The sequence below is a fragment of the Rhinolophus sinicus genome, linkage group LG11 (genome assembly GCF_036562045.2).
Source record: "Rhinolophus sinicus isolate RSC01 linkage group LG11, ASM3656204v1, whole genome shotgun sequence".
Lineage (NCBI taxonomy): Eukaryota > Metazoa > Chordata > Mammalia > Chiroptera > Rhinolophidae > Rhinolophus > Rhinolophus sinicus.
Window position 1 is genome coordinate 11,968,049 of NC_133760.1, and position 17,824 is coordinate 11,985,872.

At 52.4% G+C, this 17,824-nt stretch overlaps 1 protein-coding gene across 1 annotated transcript in view; it reads right to left on the minus strand.

The window, feature by feature from the left end:
- Positions 1–130: 130 nt before the first annotated feature.
- Positions 131–17,824, minus strand: part of SAMD4B (sterile alpha motif domain containing 4B) — a 35,484-nt gene continuing 17,790 nt past the window's right edge. The window contains exons 3-13 of the mRNA XM_074314342.1: positions 12,686–13,156; positions 7,897–8,136; positions 7,475–7,584; positions 7,230–7,316; positions 6,228–6,567; positions 5,447–5,532; positions 4,811–4,929; positions 4,050–4,248; positions 3,751–3,874; positions 1,680–1,763; positions 131–1,469 (exon numbers count right to left, since the gene is read on the minus strand). Coding sequence (XP_074170443.1) covers positions 1,441–1,469; positions 1,680–1,763; positions 3,751–3,874; positions 4,050–4,248; positions 4,811–4,929; positions 5,447–5,532; positions 6,228–6,567; positions 7,230–7,316; positions 7,475–7,584; positions 7,897–8,136; positions 12,686–13,156 — 1,889 coding nt within the window. The 3' untranslated portion in view covers positions 131–1,440. The remainder of the gene's footprint in view (positions 1,470–1,679; positions 1,764–3,750; positions 3,875–4,049; positions 4,249–4,810; positions 4,930–5,446; positions 5,533–6,227; positions 6,568–7,229; positions 7,317–7,474; positions 7,585–7,896; positions 8,137–12,685; positions 13,157–17,824) is intronic.

The window sequence follows — 17,824 nt, forward strand, 5'->3', positions numbered from 1 at the left end:
GGGGGTAAAAAGGTCAAGGGAATGGGTTGAGAGTGCAGGGAGGGCGGTGGTTTTAATTTTTTTTTTTTTTGGTGTTTTTTTTTCCCCAACATTTTGTATCTTTAATAACATACACAATGGTTACCAGCCATATTCATAACAAAAGTTATTCATAAAATGTATCTAAAAATAACATTTTTTTTCCTTTTCGGTGTGAAAAGCTTGAGAATGTCCCAGTGGGGAGGGTGAGGGAGAAGGGGGGATTGGAATAGGGCACCCTGGCTTCCCCACAACCTGAACCCCTAAATTCCCTCCCTCCACCTGAGCCCCAGCACAGCCCCACAGTAGGAACAGGGACCAGAGGGTCTGTATGACTCTGGGGCTGGGACGAATCTCTGGGTTATGATAATAGTGTTCCACTTAATGAGGTCATGACATAATGGGGGGTGGGGGGAGGTTGAAAGAAAAGGGGGGTGGGGAAAGAAACCAAAAACCAAACAATTCCCTTTCCCTTATTCCTCACCCCCAAGTCTTTCAGCAACTAGACCTGGGAGTGGAGAAGGGTGTCTGTTGGTGGGGGAAGGGGACGTTAAGGCAACAGACTTCCTGACCTCACTAGCTGCCCTGGCTCTCCACCTTCAGCCTCTGCATGTGGGGAGCCAGGGCTAGGGGGACATGGGGAAGGGCTAGGGGGTTTGGAGGAGGGGGCTCTGCCCCTCTCCCCTCGTAAAATTCAGGCTCCCCCTGCCACTTTCTTGGCTCAGAGAGAGGCCTGGGGATTCTAAAAATGAGAGGGAATGATCAGAGAAAAACCGTTAAGAACTATATAAATATGTATCTTAAATAGGCCTAAGAAATTAATTGTAGAGAACCTCTGATAAACAGGGCAAAGGAGGTGAGTGAGAGGAAAGCAGCTCCTGTTCTCAGGGAATGACGGGAATGGGGAAGGGGAAGAAGGTGGCAAGGAGAGGCTCCTCTCCTCACCTGCCTTCTTAGCGCCTCTCAAATAACATCCAGGAGAGCAGGTTATCTATCCCGCTTGTCTCTCCCCAAATGTCACCTGGTTCTGGGCAGGCCCCACAAGATAGTGGGTCAGTGAGTCTCTGAGGGAGGCTGCTCCCTTGGGAGGGGCAGGTGACGGGTGGTCCGGAGGAGACTGGGGTGGGATGGGGCCAGGTGAGAGATGAGGGAAGGAGAGGGCAGGCAGGCTGGCCAGTCCCTGCCCCCTTTATTCTGGCTGCCCCCTACCTCCCCGGGCCTCAGCAAAGATCCCTCAATGGGCCTGGGAATGAGCAAGGCATTGCCAATGTTAAACAAAAGTTAAAAGGGTGAGAGAGTAGAAAAATATTAGAATGTATAGCTGAGCCAGCCCACCCTCTCGCTGTCGCGGAGAAGCCCATTGGGGGTCGGCCCCCGCCCGCCGCCCGGGGAGCCTATGGGTGCGCTGGGCTGTGGGTCCCGTCAGATGGTGGAGGTTTTGTCTGTCCCATCTGTGGTAAGAAAGGGAGGAAGGGAGGAAGATCAGGAGCTAGCAGGAGGCTCGAGAAAAGGTGCTCAGGTAGCCTGTCATCCCAGTCAGGCCCTCCCTGGAGTCCGGCCTCCCCTAGGGACCCCTCAGGATGACTCTGAGTTGCTCAGTTCAGAGGTGGAGACGCTGCTGGGTAGGTGGGAGCTGGGTCAGGGAAAGAGGAAATGCTCACCACCCAAGGCGTGTTCTGTCATGCTCAGACACAGAGACTCCAGAGTGGGATTGATCTCCAGGTCAGGCCCAGGGACCGGGCAGTCTGGGTGGGAGAGAGGAGAGTGAGAGTGGAGGTGAAGAGCAGAGCCGGGAAGACAAAGGACGGGATGGGTGGGCACTGGGGAGAAGCTGAGGGACGAGTGTGAACAGGAAGGAGGGAGAGATAGAGCACAAGAGACATACACACACTCGGATGGAAGGTGTGACGGCAGAGATGCAGGACAAAGACAGGCCTGGGTGTGTCACAAAGTAGGCAGAAGCGACAATGGCAAGGGCAGAGAGGCTGGGCGACACAGAGAAACCCTGACCTGGAGACAGAAGAAGTGATGTGAAGCGGAGGGAGCTTCCTGGAGGCCATACACAGGCTGGGACTATTTTGGACACACACTGCATGTTGCCTTGGGCACAGTCTGGGCATCTGCTGGGGGTGCTGGGTTCCCCCGTGCTGCCTGACGGGTGACCTGCTCTGTACTTGGTGTAGAAGCTTAATTAGAAATCTTGCCATCCCCACTTGGACTTGCTCCTCTGGGCAGGATTCGATCTGGGCAGGCCAGGCAGGCAGGGCAAATCAGGACAGCAGCCATGGGGCTTGTCCTCAAACCACCTCTCAAAGGGCCTCCTGTTCTGGAGTCTGGGAAACAGCCCACCTCCCTGGGCAGACTTACACCCACCCTACACTGCTGAAAACCCTTCCTGGGCTCCTCACTCCTGTCAAGAGGAAGTCTGAGTTTTTTACCTGGGTTTAGAAGACCCTGCTGCCATCTTCAGCTTCACCTCTCATCACAACCCCTCTGAACTCTGAGCTCAGACCATGTCAGACCACCTAACTGTCTCTCCTTAACAAAAAATGTTTATGCCTTGGGCAAGGCACCTTTTTGAGTCTCAGATTCATAACTAATCATATGGGCATAACATCAGCGCCCTCACATGTGCCGTTGGGAGAGTTTGCTACGACAGTTCAGGAAAGCTGCCTGACACACAGCCTGGCACACAGCATTCAGGTCCAAAGAACCGTTCTTACTTTGCTCCCGCAGTCCATCCATCCAGTCTTTTAACACCATTTACAGATGCCTGCACATGCCCAGCTCCGTGCTCGGATGAACACGACGGATGCGGTCTCCTGCCTTCAACATGCGGCAGTCCACACAACCTCATTAGCTAAGAAGCCCTAATGATTAGGCAGTTTCACATGAAAAGCTTAGGGTCACCTGCATATGTAAGCTCTCTCCAGAGGCAGCCCATTCCAGACTAGCCTCATCTGCCTCTGCAGCCTTGGTGCCCAGCAGTGGGCCTGGCACAGAGCAGAGGAGGTTGTCCCCAGTCGCTGAGCAAGGTAGGGCTAGTGCTTCTCTACCCTGCCTTCCGTCCACTTTGCCCTCATTCTGATCTCCCATCTCTAGGCTGGTCTGTGAACAGAGGGAAAACAGCCCTCGAACCTCCAACACGCTTTAGAGTAAAACCTGATCTCAGAGCTGAAGTCTAAGGGTTGCTGCCTGGTTACCCGGCTTCTGGAAGAATGCTAGTGGACTGATAAACGGGACTCCCCTCCATAGAAACCTCGCTGCTTTGACTCTCTCATCCCCTCAACCCCTTCCAAAGAGATGGTGATAGAGACCAAATGAGATACTAAGATTATGACATAGGAGGGAGAGAGGTGGGCATGCAGGGGTGGAAGTAAGAGGTGAGAGAAGATACCGTGTTTCCCCGAAAATAAGAGTGGGTCTTATATTAAGGTTTGCTCCAAAAGACGCATTAGGGCTTATGTTTAGGGGATGTCATCCTAAACAATCCCTAGGGTTTATTTTCCGCTTAGGTCTTATTTTCGGGAAACACGTTAGAGAAAGGAAGGCAGGACCTGACATAGAAAATTGAAATGGGGGTAAGGAAGAGTACAGAAAAATCCCATGATGCAGGGAGATGGGTGCAGAGTGGTGGGAAGTAGGGTAGAGGTGCTGGAGCGTACGAGACCCAGAAGAGAAAGGCCAGCCAAGTGTTGTGGAGGCAGAATCCCACGGGTTGAGGCACCTTACCTGGAGGGAACATGAGAATGGCCTGGGGCGACGAGTGGACTGGGAGCGAGTGGGTGCGCTGCACAGAGCTGCGGCTCTGGCTGGGCATGCTGTTGCTGCCTCCGGGGTTGGCAAACCACAAGTTCTGCAAAGGGCATGGGAAGAGAAAGAAAGTCAGTGACTGGGGAAGAGGCCCAGGCCCCGGAGTGGTGGAGCTGGCAAAGGAGCCCCCGCCCCTCTAAGCCAGGCGCAGATGCAAAGACACGGACACACACATCCCAGGCACCACCACCCCAACTCCAAAAGCACCAGCCACTCACCTGTCGGCCCTGGCCCCCAAGGCTGGGACTGGTGAGGGCATGTCGGGGGGAGATGCCCCCAATGCCCGAGGGGCTCAGAAGGCCCATCCTGCCAGGCGGGAGGGCCCGGGGAGGCATTGGGAACTGCCGCTGGGTCCGCCGGGCCACCCCCATCCCCACAGAGCCAGCTATGGGGAGTGAGTTGGAGCCAAACGCCCAGCTGCGAGAGAGCAGAAGGCAGGGCGTCAGTGTAGGTAGACAGGGCCTATGTGTCTGTCCCTTCCTTACCACCCCCCACAATCCCAATGGGTCGGACACAACACAGACCTGCTCTGAGCAAGGATTCCCTGTCCAAGTCCCTGCATCACACATTCTGTCTCCTGCTCAAGGGGACCCCTAAGCTGGAGATGGGGAATGTTCCTCGTGTCCACGCAAAGAAGTTCTCCTAACTTCAATACTCAGGTGTGATAGTTCTGCTTTTTGTTTGGGGTGAGAAGGGACCTCAGAGCCCTCTGTACACAGGTGAGGAGAACAAGGGACAGGCAAGGGGCCTGCCATCAGGACATAAGCTGGTTTTGCCAGCTCAGCACCCTATTCTAGCGGTAAGAACACCCTGATTTTCTTCTGGGAAGTCTTCACTGGGTGAAGTGTGTAAGTCACCCAGTGACCGAATGAGTATCACTGGATTCCCAGCTCAGAATGCAATCACCCCTCTAAGCACTAACTGTGCCCCAGCCAGGGCCTAGGGAGGGAAGGCCCGCTTGCCCTGAGCGCCCACCTACCCTTTCTGCTGCCGGTAGTTCTGCATCTCTAGTGCTGCTTTGCGTGGGAAGGTCCGGAGGAGCTTCAGCACTTGCTGTTTCCAGGACAGCAGCCGTTTTTTCTGCGTCTCCGTGAAAGCCTAGAATTAGAGAAGTAAAGCAGAAAGTGGGTGCTTCTTTCAGATTTACCTTCTGTTCATTAGCTCAAATGTTTATCGACGGCCTGCTCTGTCCCAGGCAATGCTGGATCGCAGAGGTGACCTGTGCACGTGGAGCTTACAATTGAGGTGGGGAGAAGATACACATGCGATCATAACTGTGATGAGTGTTGTGAGGGAGAAGCACAGGAGGCACAAGAAACCCCATCTAGTATGAAGGCCGGTGAAGCTATCCCTGAACTGGGAGGGAACCTCCCAGTTTGAACTGGGAGCTGAGGGGCCAGCAGGAGGGAAGGGGACTTGTTCCCGAGAGAAGGAATATGTCCAAAGGCTCCGAGGAGAGCTCAGGGCATCCACTGAACCCAACACTGGTGAGATAAAGGCTGGAGAAGTGGGCAGGAGCCAGCCAGGCAGGGCCCTGTTGGCCACACAAAGAATATTGGTTCTGCGAGAGAAGTGGCTGCCTTTCCCTTCTTGGCAGGTCTAGAGGAGGCCTCACCTCATGAGTCAGGCACTTTTCGATGAGCTGGAGGTAACTGGTGATGTTCTCCTCGTCTGGTCGGGACACCAGCAGCTGGGTGCACACTGGGGAACACGGGAAAGGTGGGGAGGTTAGCCCCCAGTGTGCCCTCTGCCGCAGAAGGAGGGACAGGAAACTCAGGCTGGACAAGTACTAGCTATGTGCCAAGCATGGTACCTGGCTTATCATGAAGATACACAAAATGCCCACCATAGTGCACTGGCATAAGGCAGATATGAAGTCAATGATACCTTTTCTCCTTTTAACAATCTCATCAATGTGGGCATTTTCAGCCTTAGGAACTTGAGGCTCAGAGAGGCTGATTCACTTGCCCCAGATCACACAGCTAAAAGGATCTAGACCCAAGTATAAAGTCTGTTATGCCATGCTGTCTTAAGAAAGGCTGAGCCCTTTAAGAGCTTCACCATACCCACCCTGTGGGCTTCAGTCCCCCCGAGAGAACCAATGGATTGCAGAGCATTTGTTCACCCTGTACTGTATGCAGTTTCCACTGACATATGTCCTGTCTTCTCAGGCTGAAGAGCTTTCAGGGTAAGGGGTGTCTCCCACCACCAGTCCTGACACACCTGAGGGCAGGGCCCTTGCCACCCTCAGTCTCAATTACTCTTTGCCATGTTCTAGTCCCCAGAGTGCTTTAAAAAGCTCTGCTTCCACCGTTTAACTTGCATTTGACCCCTAACGCCTAGGTTCACTTGGCTCCCGGCCCCAGAACTTCCTGCTGGGCCTTGGGTGGTCTCACCTTTGCCCATCACCCGTGTAAACTGGCTGGGGATGTCTCCATCAGCGACGGGAGCCGGAGCTGGCTCACTGCCATCAGTGGGAGCTGGAGCTGGTGGAGGGGGGTAGCTCTCTGCAGCCGGAGGGTCCTTGGCCTCAGTGCCCTTGTCTGTGCCGGGGTGAGCCAGGGGGGGCTCGGCACCTGGCTGCAGTGGCTCCCCTTGTCCCCCATCCTTGGCAGTCGGGGTGGCAGCGGCGGCGGCCACGGTGGCCTGGAGGACACTGTAGGCCTTGATGGGGGTGATGATGATCTGCTGCAGCTCCTGCAGAGCGTTCCGCAGGTTCCCTCCTTCCAGCACATCCTGGGGGCGAGAACACAGCTGGGGCCACATGCCGATCCCACATCTCCATGAAATGGCTACACACATGGGGTCAGACAGGGCTTGGAAGGGGCTAGTGGACTCTGGTTCAGCACACAGAGAAGACAGGTAAGGCACCACAAGCCGACACACACATTCTCTTTCCCCTTTCAAGATGGGAGTCTGGAGAAGGTGGGCTAATGCTGGAGCCTTAAGGTCCTACCCAGGATGGAACCAGACTCAGACCCAGAGACCTGGACTAAGGCACCGAGGCTGGGGAAACCAGAAGGCAAGTGGCAGGGAAGGGCAAAGAGAATGCAAATCCAGGCAGGTACAAAAGGAGGGTGAGGAGGTAAGAAAGCAAATGGAAAGTGAGACCATACACACAAGGAGACATTCTATTCGACCAGAAAGACCAGTCAGAAGTGGAAAAGCAAAGGAGAGAGTCAACTGACAGAGTTTGGAAACACACAGCGGGACAGACAGAAGGGAGCCTTTTAACCACAGGCAAGTGCGTGATCCGATGTGCACTTGGTCCCCAGAGCCTAGGGCTGGGGCAGTCCCAAAGGGAGGCCACAGGGTAGCAAGAATGCCCCAGAGCCTTCGGTCTTCTGGTACCGCTGGGCAGCCAGCTGACCTTGGAGATGAAGATACCAGGTCCTCACCTTCTCCAGGGACTTGAGGACGCTCTGCCTCTCACGCAGCTTCTGGATGCTCAGGGCTATCTTGTGGCGGGCACCTTTGGTGACATTCTGTAGTAGGACAGAAGGGGACAGGAAGCTGGAAATAGGAGGTAGAGGTACTTGGGGCGCCCCAACAAGGCCCGAAGAGATGGAGCAGTGTCAGGTCCCAAAGGTAGTGTCACAATGGTGCTGCCCCCACCCTGCCCTGATGGTCCCCTCAGCTTTACCTGAGACTCCAGATGCTGCTCGGTCAGTGTCATCATCTCCTCGTAGCTCATCTGTGAGAAGAGGGCTGCGTACTTGTGTAAGCGGAGGCTCTTGAGCCACGAGGGCACATCTGTAGAAAAGGAGGGAGGGCAGAGGTTCTGTCACTTACCTCTGTGTCCCGGCTTTCTGGTCAGACTGGAGAGTCCAAGGGCAAGGACTTCTCCCCATCAGACTGGGCTCAGTCGGGGGAGTCTCTCTGCTCAGTCTGAGCCCTAAGGACAGGGATTGTCTACTCCCCTCCGAGTTTTCCCCTGCTCTCGAAGGTGGGGGGACAGGGGAGGTGGGGGGATGGGACAGGTCAGGCGGCAGCCAGAAGCTCTCTCCTGTCCTCTAAGCTCTGCAGAAATCTCTGGAGGGTCCTAGTGCTGCCCTCCCGTTGTACCTTTCATGCCACTGCCATCCTCCTGGAAAGTGTTTCGGCTGGAGCCCTGCTCCTCCGTCTGCTCACTGCCAGAGGAGGCCACGCTGCTCTGGGGCGAGAGGGGTGCGTGGTCGGGCGTGGTGAAAGCAGCTCGGGCCCCAAGCTCCTCTGGACTCGGCCACTCACCAGGGGCCTGAGGGCTCGTGGGAATGAGTGACATGGAGCGTTTCAGCGGGCTGGGGTGGATTTGGCAGGGGAGACCTGGCCAGAGGGGGGAGAGAGGCAAGAGGTCAGGCGCAGGGATCTGACCACAGACCATGCCCCCCAGTTAGTGCCATGGATGGCAGATTAGCCCCAGAATCTGACAGGGAGAAGGGACCCCAGGGTCTGAAGGGAACTTCCAGATACTGTTCCTTCCCTCCCTCCCCACCCACTCCCAGCCCATCAGTAAGCTGTCAGCCACTTCTCCGAACCTCTCCACTTCCTCTGCTGGCACCCTGGTCTGAGGCAATGGTGCCCAATGGTGCCCCTTACTGAAATTACTGCCACAGCCTCCTAACTGGTTTCTTGCCTTCCCTCTTGCCTCCTACAGTCTATTCACCTCACAGCAGCTGCAGTGATCCTTCTAAAAACGCAAATCTGAGCAAGTCAGTCCCTGCTTAAATCCCACCTGTGGCTTCCTTTCACGCTGAGAATAAAATTCAAACTCTTCCACACACTCCCTTCCACGGCCCTGCTCATCTCTGACCTCTCATCTCCCACAACTCACCCTTTGGTTCAAGCCTTTCAAGCCTTTGCCTCCCACTCCCATTTGTTCCTGGAACATTCAAGCGTGTTCCCGCCTCAGGACTTTGGCACTTGCTTGTTCTTCTAATCCTGATCTTAGCAGTTGGCTTCCTCAGCTCTCATCTCAGCAAGCGTCACAGTCACCTCTTCCATGGCCTTCCCTGAACCCTCCCTCTGAAGTAGCTGTCCCCACCAGTCCTGGTCACTCTATCATGTTACTGTTTTATCTTTCTTACATTTATCACCACCTGAAATGATCGTATCTAGTTGTTTGTTTACTTGCTTATTAACTATACGCCCCTGCTGCAATGAATGATCTGGGATAGCAGGGACCTGTCCTGTCTCAGACATCATTAATCCTCAGCAATTACAGTGGGGCCTGGAGCAGAGGAGTTTCTTCAGCAGTACTTGTAAAGTAAACGAAGGAGGTACATAAACTGCTTCCTTCACATCTCTGTCTTTGGGCTTTACCACCTCCCACAAATTTTTCCTGGACTGACCCCAAATCAGGGTGAATCCAGGCCCTCTTCCACAGGATGTATCTATCCATCCATCCATCCATCTATCCATCCATCCATCCATCCATCCCATTTCCTAAGGTAGGAAGAGGGCTCCAACCTGATCTTTAACCATTCTATGGACAGGGCAGGCTCCCACAGTTTCTAGATCTTTACACATGCTATTCCCTCTCCCTAGCTCACCGCTCGTCCACCCTTATCTGCCAGCCACTTCAGCCTTCGCTCCTTCTCTGCATTCCCTGGGCCCCTGTGCTGCTGCCACTTCAAGCCCAGCACTCACTGCCCTCTTCACTACCCTGCCTCGCTCGCGCACTGGACTCTGGGCTTGTGTAGGATGGCAACCCTGTCCAGTCATGTCTGCATCACCTGCACCAGGAGCAGGGCGTAATACACAGGAGCCCTCAAAGTTTCCTACATGTCTAAAGGAGGGCGCCCATGATCCTGAGTGCCAACAGGGCCTCTGAGCTTCACACAGGTAATCGAGAGTACCCTGAATCAAAGAAAAAGAAACAAAGCCCAAAACCTCAACCTCGGTAGGTGAGAACATCAAGGCCCAGGGAACTAAAGCCCTCTGCCCCAGTTCCCACAGAGAGTTGGGAGGCAGAGGCAGAAGGACCCCAGCCTTGTTTCTGATGGATTTCTGCTGGTGCTCCACCGACATCAGCCCAGGGAGGACCAGCCAGTCCAGGCCCTAAAGCACCTTCCCTCACCTGTGAGAGAATCTACACTCCTGGACAGAAGTCACCAGAGGGCAGTGCACTGACCCACCCATAAGGCCAGTCTCTGGCCCTGCCCGTGACCTCTGGGGTCCTCTGCTCAGGGATCCTTCCAAGCCTCTGAGCGCCCAGAAGAAGCCAGCACACTCTGGGCACTGGGGGGCTGGGGAGCCCTCAGCATAGGCCTTTATATGCCTGTCTTGGTGCCTCTGGCCTCCTCCCTCCTCCCTTCTCAGCCATGAAGGAGACAGGCAAGGCTGAAAGGACTGGCAGTGACCCTGACTGGACTGAGCCTGCAGCTCCTGAGGAGTCCTGCTTGGCCCCCTGGGGTGGAGGCTCACCACAGCATGAGGACTATAAAAACAGGAGTGCGGCCGGAGGTTCGGGGCCTCACACTCTCTAAGAAACCCTGGTCTGTCCTGGGCAGCACCGCAAACTCACCCTGCCTGCCATTACAGGCCAATCCTTGCTCCCCATTCAAAAACATTTTAGTAATTTCCTGTTTCCTGCAACTGCTTGAAATTGAACAGCTTCATCCTATCCTTCAAGGTCCCCCCAGAATGTGGCCCTTACATACTGAGATCTGGGAGTCAAGACAGACCTAAGTTTAATCCTAGCTCTGCAGGTGGCCAGCGTGAGTGGCCGACAGCTGGCGAGAGCTGCCGACTGACAACCGGTGACCGACTGCCTTAACCGGGGGAACGCAAGGCTCATAATACCAGCAGAACAACGGCTGGAACCAAGGCTCATAATACCAGCAGAACAACGGCTGGAACCGGAGGTGGAGGGGGAGCTAAAGGGGGAGGGGGGAGGAGGAAGAAGGGGGGAAAAGAAAATACAAAAATCCTGGCTCTGCTATCTATTAACTGCATGATCCTGGGCAAGTCAGTTCATTTGCCCCCTGCCTCCATTTCCACGTGAAGTCCTTGGCACAGGGGCAGGCACACGGTAAACACAAATGTTTGCTACTGCTCTTATTTAAATCCTTGCCCCTCTCCAGCCCTGCCAGACCTGTCTGCACACTGTCCCTCCGCTAATTTGCCACCCCTATACTTTCAATTCATGCTGTGCTCTCCCCTTGGAATGCCAATTCCTTTCTCTCTTCTGGCTCACAGCCCCTGTCCGACACTGTTCCAGCTCGGTCCTACAGTAGCTGCTGTCCGCATCATGGGGAAGAAGGGATGTATGGGCACCCTCCCCTTTATGAGGTCTGAGCATCTTCGGGAAGGTCACTTGGGGGTGAAGGCAGTGTAGCATGGTAGTTAAGATTATGAGCTGTGAAGCCAGACTACGTGGGTTTAAATTCTGGCCACACCACCTTGGACAAGTGACTTTTCTGTGACTCAGCCAATAAATTTAAAGGTATAAAGTTCTCAGAACAGTTCTTGGCAAAGCCTAAATGCTCAATATATTTTAGCCAGAATTATCATTATTAATAAATCCTCCCACCCTGGACCCAGAAATTGTCATGATCTAAGACTGGAAAACACCTTGGGTTGCATGAATTCCCAGAAATGCCCCCTATCTCTTTATCTTTCCTGATTCTCATCAGTACCTGGGAGAGAGGCAGGTGACCAGGACATCCATATTTAACTAGAGAAGAAAGAGGCTCAGGGGGTAACTAATGTGTACCAGGTGCCACAAAGCTGGGCACTGGAGACCCAGGGTTCACCCCACTGGCTGGCACAGATGACATTTTACTGCCATTCTTTCCTGGCCTGTTTAGCTCATGCCCACCAAAGGGAGCCGGCCACCCTGAGGATAATCTTCAAAACCTCATGCCTTGAGTCAAGTCATGGCACTTCACCAAGCCTTGGAAACGCCACCATCTCTTCTGTTCACCTCAACTAACATTTCAAAAACTTATTGGAACACAGTTCCTCCTGCTCACCTTAGCCTCCAGGGAGCTTACGAAAAGGGCCCTTTCAAAACCACTTAGTTGGAGGCTGGTGTAGTGGTCAGAGGCAGGTTCTGGCAGAAGACTGCCTGGGTCTGAACCTTGGCCAGTTCCACCACTTGTTCCGTATGTGACGCTGAACACATGACTTCATCTCTTTGAGTCTTGGTGTCCTTGTCTACAGAATGGGGTTAATGATATGTTGCCATGAGGATTAAATGAGAGCATGTGTGAAAAGTGCTTATAAAAGAGTATCCAGCACAGTCAATGCTCAACAATGTTACCTACTGTCACTAATGCAGTGTGAATTACATCTTATATGAACAGGCTTACAAACACAGGTTTCTCAGAAACGATGCTTTAAGTTGAGGCCAGATACAAAAATCCAGAATGTCTGAGCTGGAAGGGACCTCAGATTGTGGTCATTAACTCAATGCCTTCAGAGGCCAGGCAGGTATCAGGCATGCCCACGGGCAGGGTGGTAGGGGCAGAGGCTGACTGGGAAACGTGTAGGATTTAAAAGGGGTGACCAATACTAAACCCCATCTTACTATTGCCTCCAAGAATATAAGCCTTGAGCCACCAGATCTTTTGACATTTCAAGAAAAGCCAAAATGTGGATTTTTAAGGAAAAATTCCTGATTCCTTACATCACCAAATTTATTAAAAAACACAACAAACAGAATCAAAGTTTTGTTGAGTTTGGGCTCGGTAAACATGTCTGTAGGAGAGATATGATTCTGGGAATGCCAATTCACAACATCTGCACTGCCTCATAAAGCTGAGGCCCAGAGAGGTTATGTGACTTGCCCAGGGCCACAGAGCAAGTGAAGAGAGCCTAATCTGACCTTTTTCAAGTAGGCACTGCCTCCTGGGACTCTCTACCCCCTCACCTGTGTTTGCGTTGCTCCCAATACTGTTGATGGCTGGCGGCACCGAACTGGATGGGTGGAAGGGCACATGTCCATTTTCCCTGGGAGGCTTGTCCTGCCAGCCTGGCCCTGCCTCCCCAGGGCCCAGATCTGCAGGGCCCCCCCACTCATCTGAGCCCTGGCGTGAGTGGTAAGTGGGCTCGGACCGGGTGCGGAAGCCGCTAGCCAGCCGCTCTTCCAGGTGGCTCAGCCAGAGGGCTAGCGAGTTGCGATCCTCCAGGGTGGTGGCCGGGTGGATGAGGGCGTAAGAGAGCAGCTGGCGGCTCTCCTCGATGAAGGCATTGCTCTCGATCGAGTAAGCCAGCACTTTCTGCAGCAGCCTCATGTACTCCGACTTGGCCTCCGTGTTGCGTGGCTGAAGCAGGGGCAGGTGGGACAGCAGGAGGGACACCACCTTCTCTTTGGACTCCTGCTGCCACTGGCTGACGATGGCTATAGAGGGGACAAGCGGGAATGTTAGGGGCACGGAGGTGGCGAACTTCTATAAACCCAGGAGAGGTGCCTATAGCCTGCTCCCTCAGCTCCAGTCTCCTCTCCCTTCTCCTTTCATGACCCGCAACCTTGATCCTCATATAGGTGAGACCAAACACACGCACCCTGCTTTCAGAGTAACTTCTCCCGGTTTCATCAGTCCTACTCTCAAATACCTGCTGTGGCTCCCCATCAGCCACACTTGCTACCCTGGAATCTGAGCTCCTCTTGCTGTCTCCAGGCCTACTCTTCCTGCTGCACCCCTGCCCTTATTATCTTCATGGCCTCTAACCCCTTCCCCCATCAAAACAGCCTCTTTCTTGACTGGGGAGGACAGTGGAATATGTGGTTAAAAGCTTGGGCTCTGGGGGCCAGCCCAGTGGCTCAGGCGGTTAGAGCTCCATGCTCCTAACTCCGAAGGCTGTCAGTTCGATTCCCACATGGGCCAGTGGGCTCTCAACCACAAGGTTGTCAGTTCAATTCCTCGAGTCCCGCAAGGGATGGTGGGCTGCACCCCCTGCAACTAGCAATGGCAACTGGACCTGGAGCTGAGCTGCGCCCTCCACAACTAAGACTGAAAGGACAACAACTTGACTTGGAAAAAAGTCCTGGAAGTACACACTGTTCCCCAATAAAGTCCTGTTCCCCTTCCCCAATAAAATCTTTAAAATATATATATATATATATATTTTATATATATATATATATATTTTATTTATATATATATATATATATATATATAAAAGCTTGGGCTCTGCAATCAGATAGTCTGGACCTTACTAGCTGGACCTTGGGTAAGTCATCCTGAATCTCACCTAGCACTGATTTCCTTACCTGAAAATTTTTGGAGACTCAGTACCCAATTCACAGTGTTGCTCTGAGATTCAAAGAGCTAATGAAGAATGGAAAGTGGCCTGGCATACAGAATATATTTAATAAATGCTCACTGTTGTTTTTTAACTGGTCGCTGCCTCTATCTCTCCCCACTCCAACCTGTCCCATAAGCCCAGATAGGTTTATCTTCCTAAAGTACACCAGGACGTCATGTTCTTGACCAGGAGCTTATAATGGTCACCAGCAACAACGGACTCAAGTTCAGGAACTCCTAGCCCAACATTCCCATCATTTCCAGGACACTCCCCACCTCCTATTCCTCCCAACAGAGACTCAGAGCAAGACACCCCTTCTTCCCTGGGGCTGTCTCCATGCTGCATTCATCCAAGCTTCTACATTCAGGCTGAGCTTCAAGGCTACAGCCTGCAACAGTCCCCCTCTTCCTATCCAAATCCCATGTCTTCTATGACTGCCTAAACCTGCCCTCCTCTGGGAAGCCTCCCCTGGCTACTCCATGCTGTAGTGATCTGGTGACGTCTCCTTCCAATCCCATGGTCTGAGGGCCTGTGGAGATGAGCCAGGTTTCCCCTCCTGACCCAGAAGGGTGCTCCCTAAGAATAAGACCCCAGAATGGCTACAAAAGGAAGCCTTGGGAACAACTGTAACAGGTCTGAGTGTCCTCCTTGAAAAATATGTTACCTCTTCCATGACTAGCTCAATGGACTAGAGGACTGGGGGGTAATGCTGACGGGGCACAGGAAAGAGACCCAGAATACCAATACTTGAGAAAAGAGGCAATGATCAACCACTGGCGCCAACTCTGCCCTCACTCTCGGGCAATGGAACTCATACTTGTAGCCAAAGTGACAATTCGCAAACACCTAATGAGGTTGTTCTGAGAGATGAGCTATTGGTGAGGTCCTGGAAAGGGGCAAAGGAGGTTAGTCTAACTGACAGAGCGAGGACCCCAGAGGGGTGGGCGATGAAAAACAAAAGGGAGAGATGTGGCTTAGGTCCCTCCTCTCCCACTTACCGACCATGTGCCTCTCGGCAAATACGATCAAGTTACTGAGCTCTACTTTATCTGTGAAGTGGGGCTCAGAATCATGCCTGCCTGACATGGCTGCTATGAATTAAACGAGACCACAGCACAAAGTAGAGCACAAAGTAAGTGCTACTTTTAGCATCACAGTTATTATATCTTACCGTAGCTCCTTCTTTTCAAATCCCCACAGAGATTTTTAAAGGCACAACACAACTCTTGGCCCAGGAAAACAGAGAGGCTGTGAATGGGCACATGCATAAGGGGAGCCTCAGAACTCTAGGCATCCGGATTTAAAGTGAGCCCTGATCTGGACCCCTCGGCATCTGACGGTGTCTCAAACCAACTTCGTTAGGGTTTAAGATTCCAAGAACCTCTGGTCGCATGCGCCCAGACTACAGGCCAACACAGGGCCACTGGGAGCCTTGCATAAAAACCTGAGAATACATCTTGTGCACCTCTCTTTCTTCTAATGACCTGTTTGGAAATCTATGGCCTAGGAATTCACACAAACTTCTAATTCTGCTTCAATTTGTAGCTCTACGAAAATAATCACACACAACTCCCAACTCTTGGCCATATAACTGCACATTTTCTTGGCCTGGGCCTCTCTGCTACAAGCTTCCTAGAAAACGTCTGTTGAAGGGCTAGGGATGTATCTATTTATTCAGGGTCATCAACTCATGCTATGCCCGTAGTACTGGCAAAAACAGAATACTAATACAGTAATCCCCCCGTTATTCATGGGGGATATGTGATGCCTGAAACCATGGATAGTACCAAACTCTATATATACTATTTTTTCCCTGTATTGTAAAGTTTAGTTTATAAGTTAGGCACAGCATAAAATTAACAATTAATAATAGATTATAACAATATGTTGCAATAAAAGTTATGTGAATGTGGTTTTTCTCTCTCTCAAAGTATCTCATGACTGACCTGATAACTGAGACAGCTACTAATGGACTAGTGGGCAGGGAGCGCGTACAATGCAGATACGCTGGACAGAAGGATGACTCACATCCCAGGTGGGGTGGAGCGGGACGGTTCGAGATCTCATCACACTACTCAGAATGGAACACAATTTAAAACTTATTTCTGGAATTTTCCATTTAATATTTTCGAACCATCATTGACCATGGGTAACTAAAACCATGGAAAGCAAAACTGCGCGTGAGGGGTGACTACTGTACTATACAATAATAGAAATAATGGATAGTATTTATTGAGCACGTACTATGAGCCACACACTATTCTAAGAACATGCTGATTTTCATCCTCACCTCAAGCCTGTTTTAGCATCCCCATCTTGTAGATGAGGAAATAGATCTGAGAAGGTAAAGTCACTTCCCTAAAGTGACAGAGTGGAGATCCGAACCCAGCTCTGTCTGGAGAAACTTTACCCACAACCCTCTGCTATCTCTCCAGTATCAATTCTCTTCTTCTCTCTGTCCCTGGCTTTCTAGATGCCCTTCAGGACTTGCTACGATGAGGCCAGGAAACCTCATCCGCTCCATCCGTTTTCTCTTAAACCAGCTCCCCACGACCACAAAGTTGTCTCTTATCTTAGGTCATCTCCATGTTCACAGATCTTCCCAAGGTGGGACAGGCCTTCCTGACTTTAGAGTCTTCATCTTTCCCATCCTCCCACCTCCGTCTGCCACTGCATCACATGGGATGGAACTCCCTGGTACCCCATTTCCCTGACTTAGTCCCTGAGATTTTAGTTCTTGGTGAGAGAAAGAATATAGCGATTAAGGTTAGGGACAGATAGTCAAGGGCTTGCATCCCAGCTGTGTCATGAAGTTGCAGAGACAACTGCTTCCTCCTCCATAAGAGGGATTCCAGGGTTGCCGAGAGGATTTAGGGAGACAATGCATGGAAAGCACCTGACAGAGTCTGCCCAGAGGAAGCACTCAGTTTGTGACTCAATGATAGGTGTTTTTCTCCCTTCTCTAGCAGTTAGCCTCTGCCTTCAGCCCTACCCTGATGTTCTCCATCACTGCTGTTTAGGCCCTGCAGGGTGGCCAGAGGCAACTGGAACAGAGAGAAGCCTTGTCTAGTCCCTCCCCCACCCCAGAGTACTGCCAGGACCCCAGGGCTAAGGGACACAGATTCTCCTCTGGTACTGCCAGGGGACGTGACAGACCAGCCCCAAGGGTCAGGCTCAATGAAGGACCTTGTTCTACTGTGGAGAAAGGGGAGAGTGGTTTTGGACGAATAAAGGCTGACCCTAGGGAAATGTGTGTTCATGTGTCCGTGTGGCGGTGTGGTGGGGAGGGCGGGCCTCCCATAACTGGGAAGCATCACTGAGCACTGGAACTCTTCCAAAAAATTAGTGCAGCCTCAGGCCCCTTGGGGTGAGCCTCCAGCTGGGGCTGCAGATGACGGGTGGGGATGGAACTTCTAGTTTCCTGCCCAGATCAGAAGAGTCTGGCCCAGAGCTGAGGCATAGCAGGGGCCTAACAAATACTGGGTACAACTGGACCCAGACAGGTCCCCTGGAAGGTAAGGGTGTCTATATGTATATAATGTGACTTCTCTAGGACCCCCGACCTCAAGTCATTCTGTCTTGTGTCCTAGCAGAGTATACTGAATAAGAGAGCACAAGTGCAACAGGCAAACTTGCCTGGATTCGCAATCCAGCTCTGCCTCCATGACCTAGGTCAACATAATTGTGGGCCAGTCCTTTAACCTCTCCGAGCCGTGGGTCTCTTCTTCTGTACAACAGGGGTAGTAAAAGCCCTTTTTGT